This window comes from Rhopalosiphum maidis, chromosome 1 (assembly GCF_003676215.2).
Source record: "Rhopalosiphum maidis isolate BTI-1 chromosome 1, ASM367621v3, whole genome shotgun sequence".
NCBI lineage: Eukaryota > Metazoa > Arthropoda > Insecta > Hemiptera > Aphididae > Rhopalosiphum > Rhopalosiphum maidis.
Window position 1 is genome coordinate 73,924,339 of NC_040877.1, and position 18,825 is coordinate 73,943,163.

Genomic DNA, 18,825 nt, shown 5'->3' on the forward strand with positions numbered 1-18,825 from the left:
CTGCTACAGTATTATAAGTAAATAATATGTTTAAAATATGGATCTATCGAGATTTTCAGCTATAATACCTATACGAGAATCATTTAAACTAAATTAAAAAAAAATATGTACCGTTAGCTATAGGTCCTAATGAAAACAATATTGCAATATTGTATACTTGTTAAGTTATTTAAAAAAATGTATTTTGTGTTTACCTATAGGTACCTTTATATAGTCTATGATAACTGCAGAAATGACATTATAGTATAGTAATATGCTCGACGCTCGTATATTATAAGTCGACATGAGTATTAGTTATTCACTATTATTACTATTACTTTATAACTATATACTGATCTATATGTAATATGACCAATGCACATACAAATATAATATTCATAATATTATATATTATATTATTATTAGTTGTCGTTCATGAATTGATGATAATATAAAAACAATTTATATAATTTTTATATGGGGACATATGTACATACAAATATATTATATAGTCTTAAGTTTATACAGGAACTTTACTCTATATATTACATTTATAGACTATAGTCATATAGATCGTATTATTAAAATATATTATTAAATAAATAAGTTGAAATATTGAAACAATAATTAAATCTTTTATTTAGAAAATGAATTTTCTTAAACACATGTGTTATTGGTCTTTAATTCCTAATTAGGTAAATAAATAAATAAATAAATATATATATATTCATATATACATATGAATCACAGAAACACGTGTTATATTTAAATAAATTATAAAATAATATATACGCTCTAGTAATATTATTGTTTACATATGTGTTATGTATATTTCTATATTTAATCAGCCAAAGATTAATTACATAATCAACAGTAACTTGTGAATATTAATAGTGTAAAATAAATACCTATAATATATTATTAATAATTCAAATACATTTCTGAATAGGAATTTACAATTTCGAGATAAATTACCCAATTTAATTTAACTGAATTTCACTTTTAACACCAGCGTGATATTTACAAATATATATCTATATAATAGTTAAAAATATATCAGCCACGCATATATATATATATATATATATATATATATATATATATATATATATATAAATAATATATAAAAGAGATTCTTTGAAGATTATAACCGACAACCACGTATACAATAAATTAGTCGAATAAATCAAATTCACGTTTGTATAATATTTGTGTAATACATTTTGTAAGTACCTACACTAAATATATATATATACTAAATACTCGCGATTACGCTTAATTCAAATATTTAAACTAGAAAAAAATCTTCGAATCCTTTATATTATATGTTATATTATACCACTACTCATCCACATACTGTAAAAGTGTTAACATCACACATTTGTGTAACTTATATAATATTTATTATCCATCGCATTATAAAAAATGGAACTCTTTTTCATGAAATAATTTTATTCGTATAAAATATTATAAAATAAAGTATACTTATAAAATGTAATATAATGATGGTTGTCCGGATAACAGGCAACGGACATCACACTGCACTGTTGCGATTAGGTAATATAATATAACATAATGTATCATATTATAAATTATATTTTATTTATTTATATACGACGTGTCTTTATAGTTTATACAAACGTAAACATTGGCGATGAACTTGTGAATATCTTGATTCCGCGAAATGTGTACCTATATGCGCTATGCTTACTCGCTACCGAATATCATAATATTATTCGTAATACGGATTCCGTATAAATGTTTAATTCATGTGTAGGAATATAAGTGATAATACACCTATATATTCTATACCAATATTAATAAATAAGTACAACAAGAATATTTAAAACGCACAATCGAGACGAACTATATAGCTGCAGTATACCTTGCTGGTGCACGTGTACGCCATCATTACGACGTAGTGTAATAGACTTTTTTTACTTATATTGTATAAGTTTAAATAAAGACAAACCCTAATATCAATAATAATGTAATGTTGGCACTTACTAAATTAGAAAGTGTGTACGACAATTCATAAAATATTATATTTATTATAAATAGCTCTATATTATTATAAAAAACCAATATTTTTATTTTATTTTTATTCTATATATATACCTATAATAATACATGATATAATTATACAAAAAATTTAATAGAACAATATTTTTGCAGAATATAAATGTATGATAGGTATTCTAATATAAATAATAAGCTACGCAGAGTGTGATAATTTATTATTTTGACAATATGTTGGAAAAGGGACAGCGGATACTGGAGGAAAATGCGGTGAAAATTCTTCCACTTTAAATATGCACATTTCATTTTCATAGAACAAAAAAAAAAAAATTAACAGTTAGCAACTTTATAACACTTATATAATATATACGCTGCAGGTATGTTAAACGATTATAGTATATTTGTTTATATCTAATAATATATACACAATAATACCCAATTAACATCAGTAATACTGCGATAGACATTGTCAATACTTGAAAAAAAATTACCGAAACAATAACACCAATATTATAATAAATATATTATATAGGTATGAGTACAAACGTAATCTTTGGTCGCGGTATAGAGAAAATATAAGAGACGGACGCGAACGGTCCGTCGGCGTTGCCGTCGTGGCGCAGAGTGGAACGGTCCGTCGTCTTTCGGGGAGGGGAGAAAAAAACGGTAACGAAACGGAGCGAAAAAAAAAACGGAACGAAGAAGACGGCGGCGACGACTACTAAGAAGAAGAAGGAGGAAAAGGAGTAGGAGCCAGTGTGGATAATGATGATGAGGCGGCGGCGGGAGGAGGTGGAGGAAAAAACTGCGGCGGCGATGGGGTCTTCGTCACCGGCCGCTGCCGTCGCCGTGACGACCGCGGCGGTGGCACCGCACGCCACTCCGTCTGGAGGAGAAGGCGGACCGACCGAGAGGCGTCGCGACGCCCGTGCCGACCAACGGCGGCCGCGCTACCTTGCCGCACGGCCGCGCCTCCCACCGTCCCACTGCTGCGGATGCCACCACCACCACCATAGACGCCGCGCCGCCGCGACTGAACCCAGGCGGCGACACGTACGCGCACAGGCAAACCGAGCACGGCACACCGCGACAGTGTTCGGTTTCCGGCTTTTCGCATCGGTCGATTGTTGCTGTTGTCCTCGCTGCCGTAACTGGTGTGCTACTGGCCGCTGCCGTTGAGTTCGGCGATCGCGCGCGCGCGCGATTATAATTTTTATAAAAACACGCATATCATTACTGTAAACCGGCTCGGTTATCTTATTTTTTACCGCGTACAATAATCGTATCGCTTTCTTACGTCGTCACGTCCAAACACGATATTATAATATTAATTTTTCGCGGTCGTGTCTTATATTGTTACTCGCAACCGCTTACATCACGTGTCCGCCGTCAGTATACATATACGCGTGGGTGTTTTCGTCGATAGTTTTACGTGCACGAGTGGCTTGTCCATCTACTGTAGTATAGTATTTACGAGACGGGTGGATAAGAAAAACGCTGCAAATCTGTTTGTGCGACAATTGCAGTTTGATTCAATACATATATAATAAGTATATACCTACGAGCGCTGTATTTTTACAAGAGTGCGTGCCGCGTATGAGACGTCGCATCGTCAGGTGGTCACAGTCATCGCAGCGCTATTACCGTGCTAGCAGTTCTACCGGCCGCCGCTGCTGCCGCCGCCGTTGCAGAGGATTGTGGTCGGCAGTCGCGGCGGACGGAAACACGTCTCGGCGGGCTGCATCACCGCCAACCGGTGTCCATCGTCGGACGGCCGCGCATTGATCATTCCCGGCACCGGTTGACCACAGCCATCACGACGCCAGTGGGTCAGGACGCCGCCGGGGCGGTGCACCAGCCGCCTTATGCCAGGGGTTGCCGGATCCGCACGACAGCTGTCGGCGGTCCACAGCACCACGGCGGTGGCCACATGGCCACGTCGTCGCTGGCCACCACGTTCGGCCTACAGTTCTACCCGGACGAGACGACCACCACCGCCACCTGCGCCACTACAGCAGGTGGTGGTGGCGCGGTGGACCCGCTGGCCGCCCGGCCGCCCGTGGCCGGTCTGCCCGTCCAGTCGTCGAACGCCACCGGAAACTCGTCGTCCGCGGCCGGCCAACAACAACCGATGTACGCGACGTCCGCTAACCGGAGCACGTCGCCGTTGAACCCGCAAAACCATTTGGCACATCCGTTTCACATGTCTTTTCCGGTCACGCAGACCCACAACATAAGTGAGTACCTTTGTAGAATATATAATACTTTTAATATTATCAATTATGCTGTACATACTATAATATGCGTTTATTAGAGTTGCTGTAGTCGAATCATTTTTCTCTCTCCGTGCGTATGTGAAATCGGTGGAAAAACATATTCATAATATATATATATATTATATATAGGTGCCTCTACCTACATCATTATAATTTGATAATATATTATTGTGATTATGCGTGCCATGTTCTTTACATAGAATTTTTATTTTTTATTTTATCCCACGATGTGTTGTCTGTATAGAAGACACGTCGTCGCGTATAAAGTCGTCGTCGCCGTTGTCGTCCCGGCAACCCGAAATCTTTATAGAATCATAATAAAATATAAGAGAGAGACGACCTCTAAAGAGAAGGAGAGATAGAGAGGACGTCATCGTCATAGGCACGATACGTCGAATTGTCAGTCATGCATGTCAAAAGAGAATCTCTTAACGTAAAGTGACGTTTATACCAACACGCACTATATATATGATACCCACAATACGTATATACCTCTGCTGCATTGCGTTCGTCGGACAGTATATATACGTATATTAGTATCTTGTATACTACCTAAGTATAGAGAGGTACCTATTACCTATCTATGTATTCTATGAGCCTGATGTTACGTTTTTGTTGTGTGTACGTATATATACATGTGTCCGAAGGACAGATATATAGACGGTGCGACACGACGAACGGCAACCGCATAACGTAATAATATACGTATACACATACGCACGTACGGCTCACGAAAACTCAGTGTCCCGCGTGTGTAGGCATATATATACGTATACTCACCTATATAGTATGTGTGTTTATGATACCTGAAAATAGGTTACACGTTCGTCGCGATTGGTTATGCACCTGCAGCATACGGTATAATAGAAGCTGATTTATTAAATTTATAAGTTGCACGAGGTTCCTCGCATTATGGCTATAGGTTGCTTCTCCCACATGTAAAATTGAAAATTTTCAAAATATGTCTAGGCCCTTATATCGTGCGAAATTATTCTTTAATATATTACAAAAGTATAACAAACTGCATATTTTACTATTAACAAATCTAACTATATGGATGACATATACTAACATCGACGGCTAAAGCAATAATAATTTAATTTGACTCGAAACAATATAAAAATGTATTTAAAACATATATATAAATAATAGGATTTTTATTCCAACCCCAAACCAATTCCAAATTTAAGCTATAATAGGGAAAATAAGTCTACAAACCCTGCGGTTGGTGCTCTTAAATAAGCCTCCAAAGCATCACTAATCAAAATCCGATTATTATTATTATTTTCTCGTATTTGATGATATAGCTATAGAGGAGTATAGAATATATATAAATATTATATTGAATTCAACAAGGTGGTATATATATATATTTCAATACCACGATTCACGCATTATTCAAAAAAAAAAAAATATTTTAAAAACAATAATAATTGCAGTGATGATGCTTACTATACTATATACAATAAAATGAATATTAATAACTATTTAAAACTAAATAAATTATGTAGATGAAGTTCAAACTTAAATCTATAACTTTAATTTATCTTGTAGGCATAAGGTAAATATTTTAAGCTTATTCTATATTTCGTCCATATAGGGTGTTTTCTGTAAACTGTGGTGAATTTCTATAGATGTATAGAGGAACCTATATAAATATATGTATTATTAAATTATAAACTTAAACCGATACCACTGAAATTACCAGTCAGTGTACACTATATTATATTGAAAGCGTTAATTTGAATTTCTGAAATTAATATATTAAAAGAAACTATACTTACTCTATTGAGAAAATATACTTATCTCATCATATTTTACCGAAAAACTTATCTCAGATATTGTATATGTATATATTTATTATATTTACCTATATAATTAAATTATTTTGTTTAAGTAGGTTCTCAGATAGGTCCTATATAGTATATGAATATGTATACATATGTATCGAAACGCAATTGAAATATTCTTCGTAATTTGTTTTTATAAATTCAATTTTATCTTTCACATATTATTGCTGAGAAATATATATTATATATTTTAGTCAGTTACTCAGTTCATACTGCATGTCATGTTCAATACATTTAAAATTTTTAAGCGTGTGATTTTTCCGTGTATTATTTACTATAAATTATACATTATACATATCTATATGGATGTAGGTACTCATGAGTTTAAAAATTAAATCTACTATAAATTATAAAAAGAAAACCCACCGTATATTTTTATTTTTTTTTAGATCATTATTTACACAATTAATGATCCAATAGAAGATAATTTTCAACCACATGTATAAAATATATATTGCTGTATTAGCTGTAGCTATGGATGTTATTATATTTTTTCGCTCATAAAAAAGAAAAACACGGTCATTAATACAGCTATAACTATCACTCAACAATCGCATTATATCGGTAAACCGCGCGCCGGAAATATAATATTTATACTATAACTACCAATTTATATTAATACATTCTCTAAATATCATACATATTATACAAGCTAGCTAATGTAAAATTAATATATTCAATTTATTTATAGCGTTTGAAATGTTTTCCGCGTTTTCTTGAGCCTTCCTTGTCCGGCGCGGCTTCTACAGTTTCGCGGTCACAAACATCACTCGAATCTCTCGCGCGTGTATGGACAATTTTTTTTCTCCGAACACGTTATATTATTATATTATAATATACAATCGGCGCATTCCAAAAGACACACCGTAACATGACGACGGATAATTTTCCGAGTATTTTTTCTTCCATCGTCCATTTTATTATACACATAGTATGTATGTATATATATATATACATTCGTTTTGTCTGTATGTGTGTATACGTTTTTCTGATTTTTGTCGCTGGCCAAGACTACGACGGCGGCGGGTTAACGACGGCAACTCGTGCGTAACTCGACTTATAGCGTACGGTGTCAAAAAATAGTGGTCATCGGGCAGCTGATGGCGACGGACAGTTTGTTTTTTCATTCTCGCGCGGTACGTCTATAACGATATGTCATGTATATAGACAGAGAAAAAAAAATATGTATAGTCTATCTGGCCGAAGCACGCGTAGCCCGGGCTCGTGGCGTCTTCGTTACGGATGATCGACTTATAACTCGACGCGTACAACAACAGGCACAGTCCTTCATGTACAACTACAAGCGTTTTTTTTCAACCACTACACCATCCACCCCTCTGCTAACGACTGCGGTATATAGGTAATAATCATAGGTATATAAGGTATATTACTATGTATATATAGCTAAGTACAAGTATATAAATATACTTATAAATTATGATGATGATACATATAATATTAGAATCCAAAAGCTGTAGGTACTCCCTACACAATTTTCAGTCATAACATAATAGTATGATAGTATAGCTGATATCTATATAATATATACGTAGGTATATATAAATAAAAAATAAAAATATTTATTTCTTTTATGCACACTGTATATTGTATTGAATTGTGTTTTGAAACCGTCTAAGTACGCCTTTTTACAGGTTATTGCTATTTATTTACGAAAATAATCATAATTTTTTGTTTTATTAGATTTATTTTATAATTATTATTGTATACTTACATCACAGTATACATATATTTTTTTCAATTTTAATAGTTTGCTTTATAATAATAATCTCTTTAATGTAAACAAATGCATATGTTTATATGTTTATATGTATTTAAAAATTAAATACATATAAACACTAAAATTCTAAAATACAGGAACTTATTTTTTATGTTCTCACGCCTATATAATCAAGATGCATTTAACCTTACCATTTATGGAACAAAAATTATCAATTTTTATTTTTATTTACACCTGTTCAATTGCGGTTGACATAATGTACCCTTATGTATTAGGTAACATCATAATAAATACAGTAGGTATATATTAAGCATATCATTAAAAAAGCGTATAAATATTAAGTATAATATGTGTGTATGATCTATATAGTAAAAGAAGGGGAGAATATTGTCGTATATTGAATTTTACGTTTACACCCAACATTTTCACATTGCGATAAGCACTTGATTACATAATGGGTGTTTATTGACACGACGATGTTCGATACATTCATTCGTGCGAATTAATTTCCCGCAATAACATATATATATATATAGGAATACTTATTTGTATATACTTATAATATGGTATGTACCTTCAACTTTTATTATAATACACGATTTCCGGAATGCGTTGAAAAATGCGCACGCAAAATATTAAACCAATTTTATTGTGTTATATATACCAGCTGCACGATAGTGTAATATGTGTCATATGTGGTTATTAAAATGCGGTATAAAATAGGGACGCAAGCATATAGGTATAGTTTACGTATATATATATACATATATTTATAATATGGTATCGAGTGTGCAATGTGTGCAGAATAGGAAATTATCGCCCGCGGTGATTATATACACTTTTTGCGCACGCGCATGCATGTAATTTGTGAATATATCTATACTTTAAACATACATACGTATATATGTATATAATATAATATTACTATAATGGCTGACATTAATAATATATATTTTTCTTAAAACACTCGTTTGTTTAATAGGCATCGCGAGTCGCAGCGGTTTTCTAATATATATATATATATAATACTAAATACATACGCGATCGTAAAACCGCCGATTCTTACAGGTATAGATATATATATATATAATTGAGTACTACAACGTAGTTCGTCTATACATAAACGACACCTATACAATACATATTATAATATATATATATATATATATTGATTTTCTGCTGTTTTTATAATATTTATATTTTATGAATACAACACATAATGATCGTATTTTCCGAATTGCCGATGTGTAACATACACAGGAAATTCATTTATACAGTATATATAATGTATCATCGCCGTGAGCACCATAAATATATAATCATATTATATTTCATGTGCATCATCGGTCGAGATTTTCGTTGTGCAACCGTCAAGCGGCGGTGCGTACATGATATGATAGCATGCTGCAAGAGGTTTTATGTTTATATTTTTTTTTGATAAAATTCCCCTCGATCCATGTCATTATGAACTGTTTTATCCCGCCATCACACTCTACTAATCGATATTGCAATATATATGATATATTATTATTATTATTATCGTACTTAGACAAAGCAGTGTCGGTATTATAGATATTATTCGGCACATTGCACAGCATCATATAAACAAAACGTCTAATATGTATACACTCGCTCGTGTGCGTGTGTGTCTGTACATAAATACATGTACTCACGCCAAAAAAGATTTCTCAGAAATAACGCATAAAATAATACATGATATATTATATATATATATATATATATTGGATCAAAAATTAGAGCATGACGAACGTGTCCCGGTCGCGTATGATGTATATACGCGTTATTGTATAATATTATACCTACATATTTCATTTGAGTGTTTTATTTTTTCTCGTATATTTATTGGAATACGTGTGAATCTCTTCGAGTGTTTAGTTTTTACACTTTCCGCATATTCTTGGACCAGCTAATCTCACACTTTTTTTAAAACTCAACCCCTGCAGTTCATACGCTTTTACGCATACAGCCAACTAACTATACTATTCGTATACAATATTTATTTATTTATCAATAAATTCAAAAGCATAATTATTTTATATTTTTACTCTTTTAAGTCATAGTTAATAATAATAACCTATCACCTGTGCTCAATAAACTCATATGTTATCATTATTTAATATAATTGTTTAAATGAGTTATGTAATATTATACATACTCTATTCATATTATACTCAAAAAAATTAATATACATATATTATTATATAGCGATCAAAAATTCTTGAAACCAAAAATACCGTCAGAAACTATTTGTATACCTTTAATATGCATAAAACGTGTGTCTATAATAGTCTGTAGTTTTGTACTTGCTTGGATTCTCTCTATTTGCACTCATATGATAATGATGAACACTGACCGGTGATAATATTTATAGTGATACTTAAGGTTTGGTTTGTGATGTGTATGTACCCATTTATAACACGTTTCTCAACATTTTATCTGTGTTTCCAGGCAGAGGCGGTGGCCGGTGCAGCAGTCTGATGATGAGTTGCGCGGGTTGCGACAAACCCATTATGGATAAGTTCCTTTTGAATGTGCTGGACAGGGCGTGGCACGCTGAATGCGTGAAATGTGCTGACTGTCACGGCACGCTGTCCGACAAATGCTACAGCAGGGACGGCAAGATACTGTGCAAGCCTGACTTTTACAGGTGAGAAGATTTTTCCGCTTTGCGGCTACCTTTATAACATAATAATAATAATACATAAATAATCAACTATTGAATAGATCATATTATATACCCACAATCGATACGTAATGTTTCATTATACTATAATGTGCTATGTGGGAGGAATTAAATCCAAAATATAAATGTATACAGTACATCATCATATTGACAATAAAAATAATTATTATATTATATAGTATTATTATGGGCGCGCGTTGACGACATCGTTTTATTAATTTTTTTTTTTTTTCATAACTATCATAAAAAAAAATACGCCTACGATTCGCGTACCCGGTAATTCATATCTTGCGAACTTTAGGGAGGGATATTATTCGTGAGTGGATATATATCTAGGTATATATTAGTAGTTATGATACATATAGCACCGTACGCGTGCCAAAAATGGTAGCATTACATAGGAGCGGTTATGTTATTGGCACGCGGCCAATAAATTTCTTGTACAAAAAGAATAAATGGTTAAAAAAAGAAACCCTCGGTGTGATTTATAATATATAACACATCCGTTTTTGTATTTTTTTTTTTTATAAAATTCTTTTTAATATTACTAAATATTAAATACCAAACTATATTATTATACAACCGGTATATATATATATGCATATTATATAACATACCATCAAATGAAATAGAGTACGATATGCTTATTTGGAGTAGCTATCTTATATATGTATATAATATACTCATGGGCATCTCGCTTACTTTTTTATACTATATATATATATATATATGCATATCTTTCTATTAAACAAAAAAGTTTTGAAAAATAGTTTCGTTGAATAATAATAATAATAATAATAATGGTATAGGTATCCAGGATTAGTGCTATTCTTTTATAAATTTTAAAATAGATAGAAAGAGGCTTCAGATATCAGATATACGAAGAGTGCGTGTTATGAAAATAAGAACAATACCAAAAAAATAAACGAAAACGGTGCGACTTACATTTGCCAGATATTAAGATGTTTACAAACCAATTATTATCCTAAAAAACTAACTTATTTAAATTTGTACAATCGTTATATATATTGGAATAAGTGTCATCTGACTATATTACCTATATTATTAGATAATATTTTTCCTCTAACCTAATATATATTATATTTTGATTTTTGATTTTTGATACCTAACTTTTAACTTATAGGTTCCTAGCTTAATTTTCTAAACATTATAACTTCATTAACTCAAGATAATTTTTTTATTTACTTGCCCACTTTTGACTAATAATTTTAATAAATATAATAATATACATATAATATTAAATTGTCGGGGATATATTATATTATGTATAATATACATCTATATAGCCAGGCGTTTGCGTCGTACAGTGGTAATATACTTTATATAACCGCATTCGGGTAATATACAATATGATAGAAAAAGCACGGTTATCTACTGGTAGATAACCGTGATAAAAACACAGTGGACGAGTGGAAGACATGGTATATACTTATATTATTACGACGAGCGTAAACGCGCGCGCAATCAATTCGGACGGAGGCACTCTCGACGGCGAGCGGCTCGGGACAAAATGGCGCCCGGCTGCGCGTATATAATAATAATATAATACAATATATCCGCCGTGTACGGCGGCTGTTTTCTCTTTCTCCCTCGCACGCGCTTCGTCGTCGTCGTCGAGAATCCGTGATCCGCAACCATAAAAACCCTATACACAATGCCGCTGCCGCTGTCGTTTCGGTTTTTATTACACTACGTTCAATTTTTCTGTACATGCGTACACCGCGTATCCGTATATATTAGGTATACATACATATACATATATATATTTGTATGTGTATTTGCTAGAAAATACAAAAGGGGGAAAATTCGCGTGTGTGTATGAGTATATCTATATATAATATGAATGGGCTCAATAAAAACAATCGCTATACATATACATAATATAACTATGGTTTGTACGGGCTGATACCATATATGTATATATATATATATATATTATTATTATATCGTATATTTAAAAAGTCGCGTGCTCGTCGACTTTTTAAATGTTGAGAATCTATTATTGCATATTATGATGTATATGATACGACTATTTTATTATTCGATCATTCGTGTCGATGAGACGCTTGGGTGTTAAAAACGAACAACACGCGTGTACATACAAATAGAAAAAAAGTGTATTTATATTTTATATTTATGCACACTGCTAGTGCAACATAACAAAATATACTATAGTTATTAAAATATATATTCCTCCTGATTACATTTTATTATAAGAACTTCAGTGATGTGATCGTTTTTTTTGAAAGGAGAGGGGGTTATGATTTTTTGACTTTTCTTGGACTCAACTATTATAAAATATATACATACTTAGGTTTATATCTGAATATCTGATCTAGTTAATTATAATAATATGTCATTAATCGTGTTAAGAATAATTTGTTTATAATACCCATGTAGTATGTAGGTATTATTACTTATTACTTATTAGTAACATCTTGACATAAATCATACCCCATGATGGCAGTAAATATATGATTTCATTAATTTTTAACCTATATATTATTAGTTATTACCTATATAATTTTTCTTAACCTATGGTTTATGTTGTTATAAATCGAAAAATGATATAAAAAATTAAAAATCGCATGAAACAAAAAAATAATATTAATCAATTTGTTTTAAACTACTGCAGGTTTTATTATCTGTATATAAGCCTATCTGATTTTAACTCGACATTTTATTTTTCAAATTAGTTGGAAAAATCTGAGTTGTTATAGTACGACTGATTCTTTAAATATATATATATATAATATACGAGTAGTAATTAAATTAGAAAATGAACTAAGTAGTAATAATGTCTCTAATAGTCTATAATCTTTGCATTTAGATAAAATACTATAAAATGTGCGTTGAAATGTACATTTTGTAGCGTATCTATGACCTCTGTATATAATAAAACTAATATTATAATATCGGTATACCCTTAGTCCCTTACCCATATAATAATAATAATAATAACTATAACCGACGTTTGTCACGTTGTTGCAGTGTAGGTATATCATTATATGATTATATTGTGTGGAACTGCGGAGTTGACGATTTGACGAGACCCCGTTTTTTGACATTAGTCTTTAGGTATATATATATTATATACTATATAATATTGTACAGGAGATCTACCGCGAGTTTACCAATACCGCGCATGTATATATATATATATATATCATATTATATATTATTATACCCTTCGCGATTTCTCATATGGGTATAAGCTCTCTTTCGATGTTATTTTAAAGAGGGCTCAGCTACACGTATCGGTTGCATCTGCCCCCAAACAATATACTACGACCGATACACTGACACTGTATAATAATAATAATACGTACACGTAAAAACCTCGTGTTTGTGTTCGCGCGCCTTTTCCATCCGACCGTCCATCCGTCAGTGGTTTTGTGTATACAAACGCCCGACGTTTTCGCGGGTTGTCGCTTCCCGTTCGCATACAATACGAACGATAGCCGATGATCCTTTTATTATTACCTACGCGCGCGTTTGTGTATGTGTGTGTGTGCGTGTAATAATAATATTGTGTACATAGTCGTTTTCATCGTAGACATTGTTAGGTATATATAACATATTATATATACCTATGTATTTATGTTATTATATTGTTATTTACTGCATATATGTATATATATATAAATGTATATTATTCATAGCACACGTAGAGAAAAAAAACGGAAAACTTCTCGGGATTGTTTTTTTTTTCGCCACACTACCCTCTGTATTGTGCGATGTACACACCGTTCGCGCTGCATATACATGTATTATATCTTCTCTGTATACATTCGTGCATATTGGTATTATGCGTGATGTGGTATATATATATATATATATAACATCGTTGAAAATTCGTTCTCCGCGTGTGGTAATATTTCACTAGCGCAGTATAGTGCTGCGTATTAAAATAGTATATATGCATATAGGTATGTTAAACCCGTCATCGACTTATATAATATATAATATATACCTATTGTATTAATGTTATTTTTTGTGCGCAAGGGATAAATATAGAGATCTAGCCTACGTCGGAAACGTTATAGCCGGTATAAATGCTGGAAAACTTAGAATCAGAACTTCAATTTTTAGACACATAAAGTATAAACTATCAGTCAAAAATTAGCCGCTATTGTGTTTATATGGTGAATCCTCATTGTTGGTCCGTTTCAACTAATTCGAATACGAAAATACAATTATAATCAACTTAAATTGCATATGCGGTACATTGTATACATTCAGTTGGTCATGATTATTCTTATTATTAACATTTCAATATGTTGTAAAGAAAAATAGCTTCTTGTGTTTTTGCAATCCAAAAGGAACTCTAACCTTTTAAAAATGTTTAAATGTTTTATATAATATATAATTATATAGATAAAAATTCAGTGTACCCCTTTTCACCAAGGGGTCACCACGACCTCGTAAATTCTATGAGCGCAGGTACTATAATAATAATAATAAATTTGTATTTTCTTCGCACGCATAAATACTTATTATTTATTCCGCAGCATACGCCGGCGAATCAATTTCAACGGATAAGCGTCGTGCTTTATCTGCGCTACAGCCGCAGTCGACGCACACAATGAGGGCGTAGTGAGCTATATATAGGGAGAACACACACACATACATAAATATATACAGGGAAATTCCGAGCTCGGCATTTTATGTATATACATATACCGACTGTGCATACTAATGCCGCGCTCTCGCATTTTAAACCGTTTTCCAAACATATATATTATAATATATATATATATATATATGTCTACTCTTTTTGCGCTTGCCGTCAGCCTAGAGACCGCTCTCTCCTCGCCGCCACTACGGTCCTAATATATACAAGCGCGTATCGTCTCGACGTTAAACTTTTTCCTGTACTCTTCTACAGACCCTTTCCACGTATTCAACCATCCAAGAATGGAAAAATAAAACAATAATAATATATATATATATATACGTACAATATTATACACAGTGTAGTAGGTATTATATTATATATACGGAGATAGTATTATTATAAATGGAAAAAATATATTAAACGAAAAAGTTTTTTTGTTTTTCGTCGACAGACTTTCATGGCGCTAATCCCATCCTAAATCATTAATAATTCAAATTTCCTATTCCGCCCGCTCACGTATACGCATCTATAATATACAGGGAGTTCTATAAGTTTGGAAATGGTCATTAAACTAATTGCAAGACTGATAAACGATAATGTGATATAATTAATGAGATTATTAAATAGTCTACATTATAAATTGGTATACAACAGCTACAAGCTATAGTGTTATCTGTAATTGCTACATGTAGGTATTAAAATATGCATACAGTCATTAAGTTTACACAATTAGGAGATATATTATAATATAATATACAAATTTAAATTTTATATATTATTTTTTTTCCTATATATGTAAAATTGTAACAATATTGTTTCGGACGACGATACATTAATATCAAAAACCGTATGAATCGGAAATATTACATAAAAATCATTGTAGACTAAAAAATATTATGGTTTTTCAATCATCAAGTATACAATATAATAATTGGCGTTTTTCACCACACTCACACACGCGATTATCATACATGAGCCACTATATAATACATAATGTAATTATTTTTTATTTTATTATTATTAATACACGCATAGGGAAAACAAAAGAACAACCGTAACGTTTAGTGTAGGACGTGAACGTCTATGTTTATATATTATATGAGTATATTATAAATGCAGCAGTGCACCGCGCGTGTTTGTGAAATAAAATGTGATAAAATCGATTTTTATAGGAAATAACAACGTTGTGGTAACTGATTAGTATATATTGTTCGACGTCAACAACAATGGTATTACAATATGTATCGCGGTAAATATACCTAATAGACATATATAAATATACTGTGCCAGAGAGAAAAGTCGTCGGGTATAATAGAGTAATGTAATATCGAGTCGTCAATAATAATCATATCCAACAACAATAATCGCTATTAAACATTGTACAATTCATTTTAACACTAATAAATACGTAACCATGTGACTGCAGAGAATATATCTACATGTACATGTAGACACTATAGGTGTATATAGGTGCTTATCTATAGTATTTAATATGAAACATCATGTCGTATGCATGATATGCGGTGCCACGCAATGATATAAAAATCGATTATATCATAATATGCACGTTACGTATACATGTGCGATCTATACATACGTTTAAAGCGAATTTTCCGTGGGCACAAAATAATAAAATATATAAATATGTTTAGGGACAGCGAACGTTTAATTTATATACATATTTTTATACTCGAGTATACCAATATGTACTATAATATGATGCATAAAACATATACTAGGTGCCTAATACTACAACACAAAAATAGCGACGGGAAGTCGTCATTATCGTATTATAACCCGCATGTATTAAAGTTGGGCAATCGAATCCGATTGATGAGCGCAATTTTTGTTTTATACCCATCACTCGAAAACTCCAGCTGAGGTCTGTCCCCGATTTATCACGTACGCGCGTACGCATACCTACACACAAACACACACATCGAGTGTATATACAGCGCGCACGTTTTTCGGCTCAAAGACGACCAGCTATAATTTTCCACCGTTGATGTCGCTCTGCGACAAACGATACGACAACGACACAAAAATGATTTTTTTTTATTATTATTATTGATTTTTTTCTTCTAATAATATCTCATCGTGCAACGGTCGCGGTTCGCGCACGTTCAAATATCCATCAGCAATGGTCCGTGAAGCGGATAGACGCGGGCAAATCGCTAAACACCCCCTGCAGGTTATTTTACCGCGCGACGAAAACGCCATTTCCTTTTTTTTAAACGTATACTTTAGATAGATATATACCTAATAATATATAATAATATACTGCAGCAATATATTATATACAGGCAGGTACGCCGTATTATCCGAAGCGTTGGAAATTTTTTTTCACTCCTACGACCGTGGCCGCCAATTTTTGTTTGTCATCGTCTTTAATATATATATATATATAAGTCCATTGTTTCTGATTCTCGTCCGGATATCGCGCGGCTTGCGCTTTTTTCTCTTCCTCTTCACGCTATAGACGCGCGTCCGTTATCTTTCCATCGTCTGTTCTCTTTTCGTCCGTATACTTTGGAAAATCATCCTCGCCCTTCATATGTAGTCGTATAATAATAGTTATAGAATATTTAGTGTGCTGCATAAAGTTTGAGTATAAAATATAGAAATTAGTTGCAATCTATGTAGGTTTTTTGGAGCTTTCCTAATGTGGATTTTTATTAATTCATCGAAACTCATAATGCGTATTATATATATTATATTGTTCACCATTATACATAGTAATGGCAGGGTTGAATTGTATTATTCATTATATCATGTATAGTCGAACAACGATGTTTCCACACATACAAATCAATTTCGATGGATAACCTGCATCATAAATATATATTATTATGTAACGTTTAATACCTATGCGTGTCTCCTGTACATGTAACAGGTATGATCACTATTTATAAATATAGGTATAGGAAATATACAAATCGAAGTATATACGTATACGTATACATATGTAAATTCATACTTTAAACTGTAATTTTCGAAAATAACGAAACTTCACGAAAAACAGCTTTGATACCAATATATAACCGCGTAGATATCGCGCGTCATCACTGTATATTTACGTGCGGTATACACCAGGGTCTCCAGAAGAGGTATATATGTGTAGGAAAGGGTCGTTCACTGTGACGGTGTGGTTGAAGGGAGGGCGGGTGGTTTCACATTATAATTATTAATCGGGTAAATACCCGAAACGACGTGTTAAGACATCGTATATTATAATAAACGTTAACAGAAACGTTAATGTTTATACCACGACGTGCATGTGTCAAACGCGAACTATAAGTTTATGTACGCGATTCGAGGTCATATTTTGCGATGAAGGGGGTATGAACCACCTACCTACGAATATATATATATATATACATTTATAAAACCCGAAGCTTATATTGCACCCAAACACGACGATGACGACTACGCGACATAATTTCATTTATTTATAATACTAAGTATTTATTTTTTGTTTTTCATTGTAATATTTTTGAGTGGGAAAACGATAAATATCTCGCCGAGTGACTAGGTATAACTAAGTATAACGAGAGGGAAATAACGACAGCGACGCGCGTGTTGCAGTAATTTGTTTATGCAGTGTGAATTTATGATTTAGG

The 18,825-nt window shown here is 32.5% G+C and overlaps 1 protein-coding gene across 1 annotated transcript in view; it reads left to right on the top strand.

Annotated features, from left to right (window-relative positions):
• Positions 1-3,076: 3,076 nt before the first annotated feature.
• The window catches only part of LOC113560279 (LIM/homeobox protein Lhx5-like), a 37,443-nt gene continuing 21,694 nt past the window's right edge, over positions 3,077-18,825 (top strand). Inside the window, exons 1-2 of the mRNA XM_026966047.1 lie at positions 3,077-4,235; positions 10,332-10,530. Coding sequence (XP_026821848.1) covers positions 3,929-4,235; positions 10,332-10,530 — 506 coding nt within the window. The 5' untranslated portion in view covers positions 3,077-3,928. The remainder of the gene's footprint in view (positions 4,236-10,331; positions 10,531-18,825) is intronic.